Here is a 19,801-nt window from a genome sequence, read left to right as displayed (position 1 = left end):
GCAATTCAGATTTAATTTTTTATCTTAGTCAAGTGGATCCTATAATTTGTTTGTCATATGTCATGAGTGAGACATTAGTATAGTAAATTGATCTATTGACTGAGTTCACACTCCTACTCATGATCTTTACTTCTTTAATACATGACAACAAACATAGCAAGATGCAGAAGTTAATAAAATGTTTGGCATTAAGAAATAAGGACTTCCTATGTACCACTGATAAAAAAAGTATTGGCACCCAAGGATTGGATGATGTGTTGGCAGGTCTGTTTGCTTCACAGAAATGGTAAGATTTGCCCTGTATGTTACAAAGGGGGTATATGTTTCTACTTAGCACCTCTCACACCAGTAGTCCATGTCTCATATTTCCTTATACTGCTACAAAGTCAATACTTTATTTTTATCAGGGGTACATTGAAACTGCCTCTTATTCACAATGAGAGAGAAATTAAATTATAAAATGACATGACTGTGGCAATGCCTCATTACAATGAAGGTAGTGATGCTAGTCATAAAATATTGCTGTGATACATACCCAAGGACACAGTATTCTAACTCACAGGGATCAGAATTACATAAGCCAATCAAGGAAGTCATATATTTTGTGTGCTGTGCAGTTCTAAACACACACACACACACACACACACACACACACACACACACACACACACACACACACACACACACACACACACACACACACACAGATATATATATATATATATATATATATATATATATATATATATATATATATATATATATATATATATATATATATATATATATATATATATATATATATATGAGGTTCCACTCATACTACTCTTTCACAGACTGTCTTTAGTCTCTCCATTTGTCATAATGCTGCTCCACTTGCTACTCTCATGCATACTCCTCTTCATGTCTTGCTGACTGCATGCCTCCCTCTTCCTGCAGCCTTTCTCTCACCTCTACTCTATGCATCTCCCAAATGCAAGAGTTAACAAGTATTTTCAATCTTTCATCTCTTTCACAGTTAAACTATAAAGCTCTCTACCTACTTCTCTATTTCCCTCTACCTATGATTTTAATTTTTCAAGAAGGAAGTTTCAAGGTACCTCTAATTTTGGACAATCCATTTTGTCCCTTTCCTTTAATGACTAGCATCTCAGTGAGACTTTTCTTTCTGAATTTAGTAGTTCTAGGCAAGTGACCTTACTTTAGTAAGGTCACTATACTTTACATGGACACTATAGTGTCCATGTAAAAAAAAAAAAAAAACTTCACCATGACAGCAGTGGATTATGGAGTATGGGTTGTTATGGGGTTTGCTGCTACATTTCTCTGTTGATCAAACACTTGGCAGCATCATAGCACTCTAGGCACACCACCCACCCTCACTCAGCAATAAGTGCATGTGTCAGTGCTTTCAGAGCTCTAACAGAGATCAGAGTACTGTTTCTTGTCCATATAGTACAACTGCCTATCTACATCTGCAACACTTTCTCAGCTGTATTTTGCATCAGCAGATGTAAAGATGAGTCCTGTCAACTTGTCTCATGAAGAAAAAGCTACAATTCTGGCATGGAAGGCAGAAAGAGTCCTGACAAAAGAAATATCGAGGAGGATTGGGTGAGAACAGTCAACCATCAGGCAGCTTATGGTGAGTGCTAGGGAACTGCTGCTGAGCACGATCCCACAGACTAAAACATCTCTTGGAAGGCCAAGGAAGACTTCCAAGAAAACAGACATCCTCTTAAAGCAAGAAATGATGAAAACCCATGAGTTACTGCCAATGAGCTCAAGAAAAAACATCCAGCATTGTTGGGAGAAGTATCTGAGAGGACAATCCAACACAGCCTTTTGAAGGTCCTGAACTTGCTTACTCACAAGCCTGCCTGCAAATAACTCCTCACAAAGCAGATGGCCAAGAAACAGCTCGAGTTTGCAAAGCAATACAAACACTGGATAGAAGAGGATTGGTGTAAGGTTCTTTGGAGTGATGAAAGCAAGTTTTTATGTGTAAGAAAACAATCAGGAATGATGAGAAGACCAAAACGCTCTGACAGCTACTCGCTACTTTGCACGGAAAAATCAAACACTTGAATGAAGTGATGGTTTGGGGATCATTCAGTGGTGTAAGAGGATGGGGGAGTTTGCATTTTCTGCCAAAAGTTGAGACAATGAGACAAGACTGGTATATCCAAGTGATGGAAGACCATATGCTACCTGTTATGGAGTTGCAGGGCTGTGGGAGTAAGATGGTGCTCCTTGCCATGCAGCAAAATCAGTTAGGAAGTGGCTGAATGAACAAAAAATCAACATGATGGACTGCCCTGGAAACTCAGAAGACCTTAACCCACATGAAAAACCAACTTGCCACCCACAACACATAATCTATTCCATGCCTCATTCAAGAAATCCACAACATAGTCGAGAGGTGGAAGCTTGAGAGACAGATACCTTCACAAACTTGACAGATTCCATGCCTAAATGAATCAAAATGGTCCTTAAAGCAAAAGGCCAGACGACAAAGTATTAACAGAGGTACGTTGGCACTACGTATCATGTTCTATAATTAAAACCTTGATTTTTGTCTATGGGGAAAGGCAAGCAGGAGACACTATCTTTTTTTACACACACACACACACACACACACACATATATGCAGTCAGCGCCAAAAGTGATGGTGCTACCTTGCAATGCATATTCACGCAACATAAGAAGTTAAAAAGAAACATGTAGAGAGTCCTCAATGAGTTTAGTACTTTATGGGGGAGTACCTTACGCTTCACACAACTTGCCAGGCATCTTGGAACAGATTCAGCCAGCTGCTGAAGGAGACAGGGCTCAAAGTTGTCCCATATGTCATGTAGGTGCTCCACAAACTTTAGCAAGGTTGAGATGTCCCTCCCCCTGAGGCACCTCTTGATGAGCCTCCAGATGTTCTTGACAAGGTTAAGATCTAGGGAATTCCACAGCCAATCTTTGATGTAGTCAACACTAATCCACTCAAGCCAGTCCTTTATTAACTTTGCCATGTGGGCAGGTGCACTGTCCTGTTAGAACACCTTGGACTGGCACTGGTCAAAGCAGTAGTCAAGGTATTCAATGATGAGCTCCAAGTAGCAGTCCTTGTTCACAGTTACGTTCCTTGGCAATACAACAAGCTTCCCTGTCCCATGGTACTCTAAGGCATCTCATACCATCACTAAATCTGAATGTGGCTTGCATGTACTTTGGCAAGTATGGATACCATGCCTAACTTCATCCACACCTTCCCTCCTCTATTTCCATTCACTGTAAAGGTTGTCTTATCAGTCCATAACATATGCTCCCATCTCTTGAGGTTCCAATTCAAGTATTTCTTGAATTGGGACCCTTTTTTGTCTTTGTTTCTTAGTGAGCAATGTCTTTTTGTCGCAGCTGGTAGTGTTCATAAGAGAGGTCATCCTGGATGCAGCACTGTATCGTATGAACACTGACCACCCTCAGCAGCAGACGGTTCTTTCCTTTTATTTCTTTCGCTGTTACATGGTGCTCAGCCTCCACTTGACATGAGATGAGTTTGAGAGTCCTCTTACTTATTTTGTGGAGTCTCCCAGAGTAAGATTTCTGATAAGGTGGATTCTCACCTCCAGCATCTGTGATTTTCTTACTCCAGCATTGGACTGTTCAGAGTGCAAAACTGGTCAGAGAGGAAATTTTCTTATTATTTTCCCTGACACAATCAGGGATGCAGTAGCTGCAATTTTTTCATTTGAGAGCTGTGGTCCTCAAGGCATTGTCTGTACAAAAACCAAACAGTGAAGGCAGGTCAAGTTGCAAGTTGCATGTGATGACTGTAATCACAAAAAGTAATCCTCACATCACCAATGCCCCAGGCACAGAGGCAGGTAATAAGTATACATATATATATATACATATATATATGTATACTGTGTGTGTGTGTATATAATGTATATGTGTGTGTGTGTGTGTGTGTGTGTGTGTGTGTGTGTGTGTGTATGTAAGGATACTTGCCTGTGTGTGTGTGTGTGTGTGTGTGTGTGTGTGTGTGTGTGTGTGTGTGTGTGTGTGTGTGTGTGTGTGTATATATATATATATATATATATATATATATATATATATATATATATATATATATATATATATATATATATATATATATATATATATATATATATATATATATATATATATATATATATACACACACACACACACACACACAGTGGACCTCGGTTTTCTAACTTAATTCATTTATTAATATTGTTCAAAATCCAAAATGTTCGAAAATCTATACAATTGTTATCTATGTAAAATAGATTAATCCGTTCTCAGACACCAGTCCACCATGTCTTAGCGGGTAATGACTCGTGCTCCCACTGATAAGATGGCCACTCCACAACATCTCCAGCTTAGAAATTTTATCTAGAAAGGATGTATTGAATGAACTTAGTGACACAGAACTCATCAAAAGATACTGTCTAGACCATGCAGGCATTCTCTTTGTTGCTGATCAAGTGAGGGAAGCCTTAGAGTGAAACAGAGAGGAGGAACCCATTCACTACCAAAATGAAGGTGATCATAATACTTTGACATCTTCCTACTAGGAAAAGCTACTGGGAAAATGCAGTTGTGCAGTATTGATGGGGTTGTGGGTTATAGAGAGAGCAACAGAAGGCTTGGGATTACTCCTGAGAGCTCAATCTTGTTTGTTTCTTCAGAAGAAATGCATAGTGTAGAAAACCTGCTCCATTACATTAAGTCCACAAATAGGCAAACATACCTGTCTTATGATTTCAGCAAGCCATCTTAATAAATTATATGAATTAAGGCGTATATAACCCATGAAGGAGAGAGGGAGAAAGGGAAAAAATATGCATGAGAGAGAGAGAGAGAGAGAGAGAGAGAGAGAGAGAGAGAGAGAGAGAGAGAGAGAGAGAGAGAGAGAGAGAGAGAGAGAGAGAGAGAGAGAGAGAGAGAGAGTCTCATAACTTGCACCTACAGCTGCTAGACTTTGGCTACACCCACTCCTAAGTCCACAAAATAGGCAAACAAACCTGTCTTATGCTTTTCAACAGCCATCTTAATTAATTAAATGAATAAAGGCGTGTAAAGTTGATTCAATGCATCCTTTCTGGTTAAAAAAAATTTCTAAGCTGGAAATGTGGAGCGGCGATCTTAGCAGTGGGAGCGTTTTTTACTACCCACTAAGACATGGTGGGCCAGTGACTGAGAATGAATTCATCTATTTTACATTGATTCTTATGGGTAAAATAGTATTTGTTTTCGAACATTTCGGATTCTGAACGGCATTCAGGAATGAATTAAGTTCGAAAACCAAGGTTCCACTGTGTGTGCATTTACCTAGTTTACCTAGTTGTGCTTTATGGGAAGAGCTATGCTCGTGCTGTCTCATCTCCATATCTTTTAATATCCAACTTAGCCTTGAATCCATGTATACTTTCTGCATTTACTATCTCCTCATCCAGACTGTTCCATACATCAATACTTCTATATGGGAAACTACTTTTTGACATCTCTTCTACAAGCACTCCTCTTCAGCCTCTTTCCATGTCCTCTAGTGTCCCGTGTATCCCAGACCATTAAGTCGCTCCAGTCCACCTCCTCTACTCCCTCATATGCTTTATATATTGCAATCAAGTCTCCCCTTTCTCTCCTCTTTTCCAACATTGGTAGATGTAGCCTTTCCAGTCTCTCTTCATATGACAAGTCCCTGATACTTGGTACCATCTTTGTAGCTGCTCTCTGAACTCTCCAACTTCCTTATATCCTTTTTCTTGTATGGCGACCACACTACTGCTGCATATTCTAGTCTAGGTCTTATCAGCGACACGATCATCCTCCTGACCATCTCTTTATCCATATATGCAAAGGCCTGCCTTATTCTTCTCAACGTTATAGGTTTCTCCTGTAATTTTGCTAATGTGTCTCTCTGGGGTCAGGTTCCCAGTCACTGTAACACCGAGATCCTTTTCCTCTTCTGCTCAACTCAACCTTACACCATTCAACACACAATTTCCTTTTACTCTTCTTGTACTTTTTCCAAATTCTATTAACTTACACTTCTTTAAATTAAATTCCATTTCCCATCTATAACTCCACTCTGATATCTTGTTCAGGTCTTCTTGTAACGTTCCACAGTCCTCTGCACTCTCAACTTTCTTCAGCAACTTTGCATCGTCTGCAAAAAGGCTCATGTAGTTGTTCACACTCTCCATCATATCGTTTATATAGACTGCAAACAGGATTGGTGCAAGTACTGAGCCTTGGGGTACTCCACTTATGACTTCCCTCCATGATGATTTTTTATCTTTTACCACCGTTCTCATTTCTCTGTCAAGAAATTTTCCATCTATCTCATCAGGGGGCCCCCCTTAGCCCACCATTATGCTTCAACTTCCACAGCAATTTCCTGTGTGGCACTTTATCAAAGGCCTTCTTCAGGTCTAAATAAACACAATCAGCCCATCCATCTCTTTCTTGCATTATATCCACCACTCTAGAGTAAAAACTCAGTTTGTAACACACGATCTCCCTCTCCTAAATCCAAATTGTTGCTTTATTATCACTTCATTTCCTTCTAGGAACTGCATCCATTTATCCTTCACCAATCTTTTACACATATTGCACACCACACTTGTTAGAGACACAGGTCTATAGTTTAAGGGCTCCTCTTTACTACCATCTTTGTAGATTGGCACTATGTTGGCTCTCTTACATTAAATTGGGACTCTGCTTTCAATAATATTATGTATTACCCATGTCAACTGCTGATTGCACTCTTTTAGCATCCATCCTGACACTCCATCAGGTCCAGGGGCCTTCCTAACGTCTAGTCCCTCCACCTGTTTCTGGACATCCTCTTCAGTCACTTGGATTTCCCCCAGACCCATTTCTTCACTCATTTCACTCTGCCACACAAATGTTTTCTATTTTGTGAATATTGACTGAAAACTCCTGTTCATTATCTCTGCCAATTCAGCCGGATCCTCACACATTTGACCATTCACCTTCAATCTGCTTATTCCTTCTCTATTTTTCATTTTGCTGTTCACATTTCTGAAGAATAGTTTTGGTTCCTCTTTGCATTTGTCCATAACATCTTTCTCATAATTTTTCCTTTCTTCTCTAATAACCCTTACATATTCATTTCTTGTAGTTGTGTAGTTTTGCCATAGCTCCTGCGTATTTTTCTTCCGCCATCTATTCCATGCCATTTCCCTCTCCTCCCTATTTCACATCTTCTATTATACCAGTCATTGTTATATCTTCTCTTTGTCTCTACTTTTGGTGGTGTGTGTGTGTGTGTGTGTGTGTGTGTGTGTGTGTGTGTGTGTGTGTGTGTGTGTGTGTGTGTGTGTGTGTGTGTGTGTATATATATATATATATATATATATATATATATATATATATATATATATATATATATATATATATATATATATATATATATATATATATATATATATATATATATATAATGCAAATTATCATACTACCACATATACTGGTGACCTTGACAACACTGCAGTCTCTCCTATCTCCATGGCAATTGGTCCCTCTCCCCACATAACTCCCTGCCTCCACCCACAACCTCCCACCCTGAGAAATGGACTTTCATTTGCACCAAAATACAGTTAAGTTGCCATGAATGCACAATATTCTAATGTGAATCATGTCTGACACAGGGGGGTCATTTTGCCTCCAAGTCACACTCTAATGTTGGGATTCAAAACTTTAATGAATGGATGGGCCACAATAAACTCCTGGAAGTCCATAACACAGGGCAGAGTAACACTAATGTGGTGGTAAGGTGTGAGCCACTGTCACCCCTGTGATTGTACTATGCATGCAACTGCCATGACCCCTGCCACTAGTATTAATAGTACTGAGCATGCTGTTACCACCACTGCCATTCACAGTGATTGTACTAAATGTACTGTTTCTGCCACCACCCACAATGTTACTAAATTATGCCAGGTTTTATTCATTAACCTTGCTGATGTTTTAAGAATTTTTATGTATTTGTTACCTTCAGAGACAAAAAAAAATTTGTATTGTATGTGGTCTAAAAATATTGAAAAAATTTTGGGGGTTGTCTCTATTAGGTTGGAACCATAGTAATTTTTTTGCCATTACTTTCTTTATAACTGACAAGAATCACATCTAACAGAGGCTGTTAGAAGAACTGCATTAGCAGTAACCTGACTGCATACTAAAATGAATAGGACTGATACACCTTTACTTGAAAATTAAATACATTGTCTTCTTCCTTAGACAATGGAAAATGTTTTAAAATAATCCTTTAATTTTTACTTTATTTCAAATATTGGCCCAACCACAGGGAAAATTCACTACAATCAAGCTGGAGTGTGCACGTTAATCTCTTTCTAACTAACATTAACAGTAATTTGCCAAAGAGCATCACAGATATAGTTTATATGGCCTAGCTATTCAGCTGACTATGCTTAAATGATTCTCTGGTTTTGAATTTGATTCTAACTGGTGCTCTAGTGTATTAATAATGGGGAGACTCTAATCTGAAAATATGAAAATAACTTTAAAAGATACAATTTTGAGTTATATAACATGTGGAGACACCCAATCATTGAGTTGTCAAAATAGCAGAGTTTTTTCTCATGCATAAATTTAAATGCCCAGAGTGAGGGAACTTAGATGGCCACTGCATGGGCATGGCTCCATGACTGCAGCATATTTGGCAACAGACAATACTGCCCTTTTTTTTTTTTTCAATGCATAATCAAAAATGAAATAAGGGATGAAGAAAGCCATCAAGAGTATAAAGAGATGCATAACAGCAAAAAAAGGAAGTAAGCAAACACAAAGGAAAAGGTAGATAAAATGCTGTATGAGAAATTAAGACACTAAGAAAGGGGAGAAAGACCTTTACTGACTGGATGGGCAAAAAAGACAGAGGGTAGGGATGTGCAACATGTAAAAATTATAAAGGATGCAGACAAAAAAGTACTAACACATGAGGAGATGATATTACAAAGATAAAAGGAGTACTTAGAAGACCTGATGAACAGTGAAAATGCAAGGGAGAGAAGGTTGGGGGAGGTGGCAGAGTAAATTGAAGAAGTGCAATGGAGAATCAGCAGAGGTGAGAAATGCCATGAGGAGGATGAAGGGAGGTAAAGCTGTAGGTCCAAATCAAATTTCAATGTAAGCATGGAAACGCCTAAGAAAAATGGCAGAGGGCTGGTTAACCAAGTTGTTTAACAAGATCTTGGAAGGTGAGAAGATGTTGGGAGTATGGAGAAAAGTGTGCAAGTTTGAATGCTCAAAAATAAAGGTGATGTGCAGAGCTGCAGCAACTATAAAGGGATTATGTTGATGAGTCACACAATGAAAATGAGAAAGACTTGTGGAAATGAGACTACAAAGAATTGGGAGGATCAGTAATGAACAGTTTGGTTTCATGCTAGGGAGGAGCACAATTTGCTTTGAGGATGTTGATGGAGAAATTGAGGTGAGGATAGAAGGAGCTGCACTGTGCATTCATAGACTTGGAAAAAGCTTGACTGGGTGCCAAGAGAAGAATTGTGATATTACATGAGAAACTCAGGAGTAGCAAGAAAGAATGTGAATATGATGAAGGACATATAAGACAGCAGCATAACAACAGCAAGGTATGCTGCAAGATTGACTGAAGGTTTCAGAGTAGAAGTGGGACTGCACCAAGGACCAGCCTTGAGCTTGTTCTTTTTCACAATTGTGACAGACAGGTTGGCTGATGAGATCAGAAAGGAATCTCCATGAACAATGAAGTTTGCAGCCAATATAGTGATTTGTTGTAATAGCAGGGAAGAAATGGAAGCCGAGTTGGAGAGATGGATATATGCACTGAAGAGGAGGGGATTCAAAGTGAGCAAGTCCAAGAGTGAGTACCTGTGTCTCAACAGATATGCCCAGGAAACAATAAGGTTACAGGGTGTAGAGTTGGTAAAGGTTGACAAATTCAGAGGAATAGTGTGTGTGCTACAGGTTAAGAAGAGAATGGTCTGGATGGAATAGCTGGAGGAGGGTGACAGGAGTGATATGTAATAGAAAGGTTTCTGCCAAAACAAAAGGAAAGGTGTACAAAATGGAAGTGAGGTAAGCCATGCTGTATGGTATGGAAACTGTACCAATAACAAGAGAAAAGAAGCAGAGATGGAAGTAGATGAACTGAAAATGTTGCTGTGTGCTCTTGGAGAAACGAGATGAGACAAAATAGAGAACAAACATATCAGAGAAACAACACACATATGTCGGTTTGGGGACATGGCAAGAGACATGAGATTGAGATGGTTTGGGCAGGTCAGAAGGTATGATGCATATGTGGGAAAAAGGATGCTGGAAATGGACCTACTCAGCAGGAGGAAGAGAGGATGACCAAAGAGGAGATTTATGAATGCAATGAAAGAAGACATAAGGTGGGTGTGACTGAGGAAGGAACAGAAGATCAAGTGTATTGGAGAAGGATGATCCCCTGTGGTGACCCCTAATGGGAGCAGTTAAAAAGGAGAAGAGAAATCAAAATAATCACATATAAATGCATTCTAGTGAACCTGGCATCTTGACTGCTTTGTGTGAATCACAGAGGGAAGATATACAAGAGGGAGGATAAACATTGCTCTGCTTCTTGCCTGTTCCTTTCTTTCAATTCTCAAGGCATTTTGGAGTCATGCTACATGTATGCCGAGGTCAAGAAAGCATAAGAAACTTCAGCTTATCACAGCAGCAGTGAAAACCAGTAGAAACAATGTATCTAATTAATCACTTTGAGACCATTTGCCTCTCTCAACACTGCTCACAGCTTCAGGTGGTTCCCACAACATATGATGTTCATTACAAGCATTGTAACCAAAACTATTGACATGCAACACCCAAGACCTTGGAACAAAATACTGGATATGAGAAGAGAAACTTGCTCAAAGAGATGTTTGAAGCATATATATATATATATATATATATATATATATATATATATATATATATATATATATATATATATATATATATATATATATATATATATATATATATATATATATATATATATATATATATATATATATATATATATATATATATATATATATATATATATATATATATATATATATATATATATATATATATATATATATATATATATATATATATATATATATATATATATATATATATATATATATATATATATATATATATATATATATATATATATATATATATATATATATATATACACACACACATAAAAAAACGGGCTAGAAATGAAAATAGAGAATTACACTAAAGACTACAATGAATAAGAAGACAGAAAAGGGAACTTCAATATAAAACTTTGTACTTAAAGAATATTGATCAAACCTTGCAACCATGAAGGGCATCACATGGCCTGATTCCCTTGCCTTTGGCAGGTTAATCCCTTCAATTCCTGCCAAGCTACTGAAGGAATTCCTCAGAGGGACCAATGAATTACTTCCATAGGTCATGGCTTAACTAGTAATACACAGGGCTTAATTTTATTGGTTGTATGATTTCTATAACTTATAATAACAATGACAAATTAGCATCTTATCACAAATTATATTTCAAGGATGATAGGGATGATGTGGAGTTTTGATGGTAATGCCATGCAGTGTGACTGACATGTTTTTTGTGTCATCCTTATCTGTGTCTGGGAGCGAGTCCAAGTGTGAAGTGATTCTTGAAATTTTGTTACTAGGGTCAGATAGCATCATAAATGACTAAGATTAAGAATATTTACTAGAAAATGACAGGGAGGTGAGTAGTGATGACAAAAATTAGTAATGATGCCTAAATACCACTGTCACCAGTCTATTTGCCCCATTCCCTAACATAACACATGGTTTGATTTCATATATTATGCATCTAGTGACTAAAATCTATCTCAACACACAAAACAAATTACCGTACGGTACATAACAATGATCACGATTAATTCCAATGTAGCATTCATGTGCATTATGGTGACTGACGAACCTATGGAGAGAGAGAGAGAGAGAGAGAGAGAGAGAGAGAGAGAGAGAGAGAGAGAGAGAGAGAGAGAGAGAGAGAGAGAGAGAGAGAGAGAGAGAGAGAGAGAGAGAGAGAGAGAGAGAGAGAGAGAGTGTGTGTATTTTATATATATATATATATATATATATATATATATATATATATATATATATATATATATATATATATATATATATATATATATATATTGCATCACAGGATACTCAGGGAGTGCATTTTACTTAAGGCCTCTCACCAGCAAAAAAATAAAGAGGACAGACCAAATTGAGTTATTAGTATCTCAAGTCCTCACTCATGGCCATAGCAACATTACCAGTATCAAGCAGGTTACCAGTGTCAGTGTTCATTGTGTCTGGTGGTAAGTGACTGCCACTTTTCTCAGGGTGAAATGCACTTGTATTCATTTAGTGGTGTCTGTAGTGATGAGTGCAAGGCAGACAAGGCATGTTGATATCACTCAATCATAGATCCTTACATGTCAGGCTTGAAAGGTGTCGATACAACAAAACATGTATGTTTAAAAATGTGAAACTTCCAGAACTTCATAAGAAGATTCGTCGAGCTAGGCAGTGAAAAATTGTCTTTTCACAACCACAGTGGTAGCATCCTTTTATCTTTACTAAACAGCTTCCAGGTTTTCTATGAAGGCAGTTGGACTCAAATCCAACACTTAAAGCAAGGCAGCTGAAGGGAAGTAGTAAGGATACCACCACCAATGCTGTGGTAAGACAATTCCTCACTGCCTCCCTCGTTGAATTTTCATATGAAGTTCTGGAAGTTTCATGTTTTCTAATTCACATGTTTTGTTATACTGACACCATTCAAGCACAACAGATTAAGATCTATGATTGAATGTTATCACCATGACTTGTCTGCCTCGCACTCTTCACTACAAACACCACAAAATAACAAAACAAAATGTGTTTCAACCTGAGAAAGATGCTGGTTATGGGTTACCCAAGATACAATGAATTAATGACATTGGTAATTAATACTAGTCACTGTTGCTATGGGAATGAGTGAGAAAGAAATACACTTCAGATACCACTAAGTCAACTTGTCCCAGCCCAATTTTTTATGCCTGCTGAGAAGCCATATGTAAAATGCACCCCCTGAGTAGCCTGTGGTGCAACGATGCAAGATTGATGTTCATCGAGTGTGTGTGTGTGTGTGTGTGTGTGTATGTGTGTGTGTGTGTGTGTGTGTGTGTGTGTGTGTGTGTGTGTGTGTGTGTGTGTGTGTGTGTGTGTGTGTGTGTGTGTGTGTGTGATTCACCTACGGTCATCTGCTGGTCACCCCACTAGCTGTTCCCCTACGGAAAGAGCTCAGACCTCATAGTGACCAATCTTTGGGTAGGACTGAGACCACTGACACACCACACACTGGGACAGCGAGGTCACAACTTGTCGGGTTACATCCCGTACCTACATGCTGCTAGGTGAACAGGGGCTATACATAAAGAGGCTTGCCCATTTGCTTCACCGTGCCTGGGATTCGAACCCTGGCCTTCTTGGTTGTGAGCTGAGTGTGCTAACCACTACACTACACACGTGTGTGTGTGTGTGTGTGTGTGTGTGTGTGTGTCAAGGTCACACTGGCTGTCATACAACCACAATCTCTCTCTCTCTCTCTCTCTCTCTCTCTCTCTCTCTCTCTGGATATAGCGAATTTTTGTCTTTAGCAACCTTCCTTCCCTTATATGTGTTCATTACTGGTAATATACTGTAATTTACAATAAATGAAAGAATATTCCAGGCCCTTTGTGCTCAAAGACTGAGCCAGTGGTGACATCTAACACTTTTCTCCTTCTTAGGTGGCATGATGGAAGCTAAAATAACAAAGAGAAAAGAAAAAGTTTTTTTTTAAACACAGCACTCTCATGAACAATGTTTACCTCAAGCACACCAATGCACAACTGAGCATGAGGCTCCATGAACTATGGGTAATGTGCATTCAAATTCCAAAGTATCATTCGTAAACCAGGCTAAAATTTGTTTGTAAAACTAGTTCTTGAACCAATTTGTTCATGATGTGGGGCATTTGTGATCCAAGGTTCTACTGTGTGTATCTCTCTCTCTCTCTCTCTCTCTCTCTCTCTCTCTCTCTCTCTCTCTCTCTCTCTCTCTCTCTCTCTATATATATATATATATACACACAGTGGAACCTCAGTAATATAATATATATATATATATATATATATATATATATATATATATATATATATATATATATATATATATATATATATATATATATATATATATATATATATATATATACACACACACACAGTGGAACCTCAGTTACTGAACATCTCCTTTTTCAAACAACTCAGTTTTCGAACAAAAATTTTAACTCATAATTGCTTCAGTTTGGTTTTCAAAGTTACTTAATTTAAAGTACTACAAGACATAGCAAAAGCTGCCATTCATTACTAATTCATAGTTTCTATAAATATTTCCTTCATTTTTATATATTCCGAGAAGGAGACAGAGAGGGTAAAACAGTATTTCAGTCTTTGAAATGTTAAATGTCATCCCGTTGAAGAACCTCGATGTAAACAAACAACGTTCGGCACTCAGGAGTAATTCCGAGCCTCCTGTGGCTCTCTCTATGACCCACAACACCATCACTACTGCACAACTACATTTTCCCAGTAGCTCCTCCCAGCAGCAAGAGGTCTAAGTGTTATGATCACCTTCATTTTGGCATTGAGTGGGTTGTTCCTCTCTGCCACTCTGTAAGGTTTCCCTCACCATGCCTGCATGGTCCAAACAATATCTTTTGATGAGTTGTGTCACTAAGTTCATTCAATACATCCTTTCTGGATTAAAAATTTCTTAGCTGGAGATGTTACGGAGCTGCCATCTTAGCAGTGGGAGCATCGGTCATTACCTGCTGACGTGGTGGACATGTGTCTGAGAACAGATTAATCTATTTTACATTGATCCCTGCAGGGAAAATAGTTTTGGTTCTCGAACATTTTGGATTTCAAATGGCATTCACGAACAAATTAAGTAAAAAAACTGAGGTTCCACTGCATATATATATATATATATATATATATATATATATATATATATATATATATAGTGGAACTTCCTAACTCAATTCAACCATGTGAATCTTTCATTGCACATCCTAGTCTCACATGCTCATGTGGTTGTTGTTAAAATTATTCATCAATTCAACCATGTGAATCTTTCATTGCACATCCTAGTCTCACATGCTCATGTGGTTGTTGTTAAAATTATTCAATCACACATTTTTCTTTGCTATCTGTTTTTCTTTTCATCATAAGCCCCTTATATACAACCACTTTTCTTCCTTACATAGCACCTTTTTTTGTCTCATCTTACATAAGCACGTTCATGTTTACACACAACTGAACACAAATACTTAATATTGTGTACCTCTTCTGTCTCTCTTCATTTAATTTCACATTCTCTTTTGCCATACAACTTTCTATATATCAACCACTTCCATTATACTTCCAAAACCACAACTATAATTCTGGTTCATTAATTGTCTTGTGCCTTTCAAACACAAGATTCAGCAGGCCACTGTCACTACAGTTTTGAGTTGCTAACCTGAGTCAATCACTTATATACCTAGATGCACCTCATTCTCACATAACAAATGAGAGGTCCAGTGTTTGAATTTCTGACCATGTACAGATTATTTGAGTTCCTTTCCTTTCACACTATAGCAGAGTGAGTCATTGTGGTCTCATAATCCAGCAATCCTGTTCTCTCCTGGATATGAATCTGTGCTCTGGTTTATGTTTGAGGTAAAGATCATCCAACTTCAATTGTAATTTTCTTGTGCATGCCACATTCCTCAAATTTTGCAGGGAACATGCCACACCCCACCCACCCACCCACCCACACACACACAAAAATATACATGGTCAGGTGCACACTAACATGGGGGGTGAAGTTCTGTAAACATCCCATGTTGAATCCAATTCACATTTGTTTTACTGAAAGCAAGGGCAGAAAATGATAATGGTTCTAATTTGCCAAGACAAGCCACTCCAAAATTAAAACAACATATTTCTGGATTACCTATAACACTCAAAATTCTCATGTATATAACTGAAGATAACAGATACATAGAACTTCATAAAACATCAAAAGGTTAATGAATAAAAACTAGTACAGTACTCAAAGAAAAAAAAAAAAAACTTATTTATATACACAGCTAATAGATGAACATACACAGTTCATATCACCTCATATCTTCCCCATTTAGTGGCCTTCATCAATACTTACAAATGATAAAAATTTTCTTATGATATAAGCAGGGACAATCTCACTGTTGCAGTCTGTGTGAGAATTGCACTGTTCCCCAGCACAAAGACGTATGTGAGTTGCTATACTGGCATCAATGCAGGTGGTGGGAGTGGTAGCAGGTCACTCTCTTCCCCTCACCAATCATTAAACTAGCCTCACTGCATGTGGCAGGAAGCACCACTTCCTCCCCCCTGTGTTTGTTTTACTCTACATTGTTTTATGGCTTTGCTACAGCCAATCCCAGCATTATATATAGTGACCTCCATGTTAGATGAGATTCACACAACCATATTGCAAGTTAGCAGCGATCTGGCTGTATATGCATATAATGCAAAATCAAATTCTACATTGAACTGTCTCAGATTTAATTATTAAGTAATTTCTGCAGTGATGTGCTCATATGAATAGAATCAATGGGTTAAGATAATAAGGTATGGCATAAAGGAATGAGTACAAGAATAAGACTGTATGGGATGGCAAGACCAAGCTGAATGTGTGAAACAAAACAGGACTGAGTGAATGGAGAGCTATAGATTATCATTAAGAATCTCCAAGAAGACCCTAACTGATTACTATTTACAGAGCATAACTGAGTCTCCAAAAAAGAGGATAATTCATAACTGAAACTGAAATATCTTCACAAACCTGCAGACAGTGGATTATTCATGGATCCCAAACTTCCATTCTGCATATTTTGACCACCTGGAGAATTGGCAAAAGGAGAGCCAGTGGGGTTGGGATTAGCCACTGGGCCAGTGATGTCAGCATAGCTTACATTGAGGCAGGTGCCACTCTGAGGGTCCTCCACAATCTTTGCCAGAATCATCAGGCAAGCACTCTTGCTATTCTCTACATCATTTGCTGAAGAAAGATTAAGACATATGGTTATTATCTTAGTATTTCATGGTTAAAAATGTCCAAAGTAGGTATGTCAATAACTTTTTTAATATTCTTCAAGACAAAATTAAATCTTGTAAAACAAAATAGTAAGCTCTCATCAAACAGAAGAGATAAAATGCTTGGGTAAAAACAGGCCCTGATAAACCTCATTATATAATTTTCCACATCTAAAGATTTGCATTTCATAAAAAAAAATGCATGCAAGCAACAAATTACATAAAATGAAATGTCATTATACCATGCCACAAAATCAGATAATCTGTCCACAAATGAGAAATCCTTCACCATTACTAGGTCACATGCTTGAGAATTTCAGCATTTTCAACACTAAAAATAAATGAATAAATTAGAATAGTGTATATATTCTAGAATTCGTATTACATCTTAGTGGTTGCTAATTCACTTTCTGAAAGCCAAAAAGTTTTCATATGAGCTACCTAAACAAGAATCCTAGCCTTTATTTTAGGCTTTACTTAGGAGGCATTCAAGTTTTACAGTCATAGCATTTATTAGCAAATCCTCCTCATAATATAGTTTAAATCAATGCATAAATTCAATTATATTCAAACAAACAAACAAACAGCCTCATTAGTGGATTTTATTAATCTGTTTTAGTTTAGGCGAGGTCTGATGGAGTTCAAATGTACATAATTCACTGACCACAATTGCGTAGAATCAAACTATGTACTTCCTAAAGAAATAAACATCTACTATAAATTCAAGGCATGTATATTTTCGATGCTAAAATGTTGAGCTCTAAACTCATCATTATGACTATGCCTTTACTGACAACTTATTAAGCATAGCTTTTATTGAATATGAACTTTCCTGCTACTAAACACACATGAGCAATATCTTAATGCCATAAATCGATAAAAAAAAAAAAATACAAAATTCATATAAATACCTGTGTATGGGCACCTAATCACAAACATAGCAACACTAACCAAATTTCAACCATGTTAGTATTGCAACATGAATACTATTACTATAAAAAAAAATAAATAAATAAAAAAAAAAAATAATAATAATAATAATAAACTCTAGAATCTAAGCTAAATCCTTGGCATACACATCATCAAAAAACACTTAAATGCTTCAGTACAGAAGACTAATTTTAATTTTAAAGAGTTTAAGTGTTGTGCCCGAATACTTAAGGTTGGATTGCAGTTGATCATAAAATTATGGAGAGAGAGAGAGAGAGAGAGAGAGAGAGAGAGAGAGAGAGAGAGAGAGAGAGAGAGAGAGAGAGAGAGAGAGAGAGAGAGAGAGAGAGAGAGAGAGAGAGAGAGAGAGAGAGAGAGAGAGAGAGAGAGAGAGAGAGAGAGAGAGCTAAGATGTTTCCAACTTGAAAATCTCCATAAGAATCAACTTCTTGGCAAGTGATAATATGCAGCTTTTTTTATATATTCAAAATCATCTTATGATGCTGTTTGATCCTCTCAAACACTCTACACTAAATTCCTTCAGCTTTACAGAACATATCAAATCAGGTGCATATACATACTCATTATTTTCATGGTCTATTCTTTAAACACAAACATTTCCTACCTAACTCGATTCAACCTCCTGAATCTTTCATTGCACATCCTAGTCTCACATGCTCATGTGAATGTTGTTAAAATTATTCAATCACATTTTTCTTTGTTATCTGTTTTTCTTTTCATCATAAGCCCCTTACATACAACCACTTTTCTTCCTTACATAGCACCTTTTTTGTCTCATCTTACATAAGCACTTTCATGTTTACACAAAACTGGACACAAATACTTAATATTGTGTACCTCTCCCGTTTCTCTTCATTTAATTTCACGTTCTCTTTGCCATACAACTTGTTTATATATTAACAACTTCCATTATACTTCTTCCAAAACCACTACCCTACTTCTGATTCATTATTTGTCTTGTGCCTTTGAAACACAGGATTCAGCAGGCCACTGTCACTACAGTTTTGAGTAGCTAATCTAAGTCAATCACATATATACCTAGAAGCATCTCTTTCACACATGACATATCAGAGGACCAGTGTTTGAATTTCTGACCATGTACAGATTATTTGAGTTTCTTTCCTTTCATACTACAGCAGAGAATAGGTACAGAGAGTGAGTCATTAAGGTCTTATAATCCAGCAATCCTGTTCTCTCCGGGATATGAACCTGTGCTACATTAGATCAGGAATGGTTTATGTAAGAGGATAAAGAGATGGTGCAAAAAAAAATCTACATTACCCTCTTGAGTTTTGTGCTTGCTTTCTTCCAAAGGAATAGCACAAAACTTGAGGATTGCAAAATTCAGGGTATGCAGCACTGTGGCTGTGTAGGGCCATTCCATCTAAAACTCTGTGTGTGCGCTTCATCCTCCCATTTGGTGTGACACATCATTGCAGCTGTGCAGCACCTTCACATCCACCCCAGTAGTGTGACACTCTCATTTCTTTGTATTTTTTCGCATTTAGGTGGCACTGTTACTGGCCTTCCTCTCCCTTTCTCTTGCATGCAAGCCAGCATGGCTAGTGTTATGGCTAACAAGTTTTATGCACA

The 19,801-nt window shown here is 37.5% G+C and overlaps 1 protein-coding gene across 10 annotated transcripts in view; it reads right to left on the bottom strand.

The window, feature by feature from the left end:
- Positions 1-19,801, bottom strand: part of LOC135108568 (RNA-binding protein Pasilla-like) — a 145,705-nt gene that overhangs the window by 33,301 nt on the left and 92,603 nt on the right. For all 10 annotated transcript variants that reach the window (XR_010272351.1, XR_010272350.1, XR_010272349.1 and 7 more), the window contains exon 5: positions 17,007-17,222. Coding sequence is in view for 5 of the 10 variants with exons in the window: in XM_064019705.1 (XP_063875775.1) it covers positions 17,007-17,222 (216 nt within the window). In the remaining 5 variants the exon portion in view is untranslated. The remainder of the gene's footprint in view (positions 1-17,006; positions 17,223-19,801) is intronic.

This window comes from Scylla paramamosain, chromosome 17, assembly GCF_035594125.1.
Source record: "Scylla paramamosain isolate STU-SP2022 chromosome 17, ASM3559412v1, whole genome shotgun sequence".
NCBI lineage: Eukaryota > Metazoa > Arthropoda > Malacostraca > Decapoda > Portunidae > Scylla > Scylla paramamosain.
This window is presented reverse-complemented; position numbering and strand designations above follow the sequence as displayed.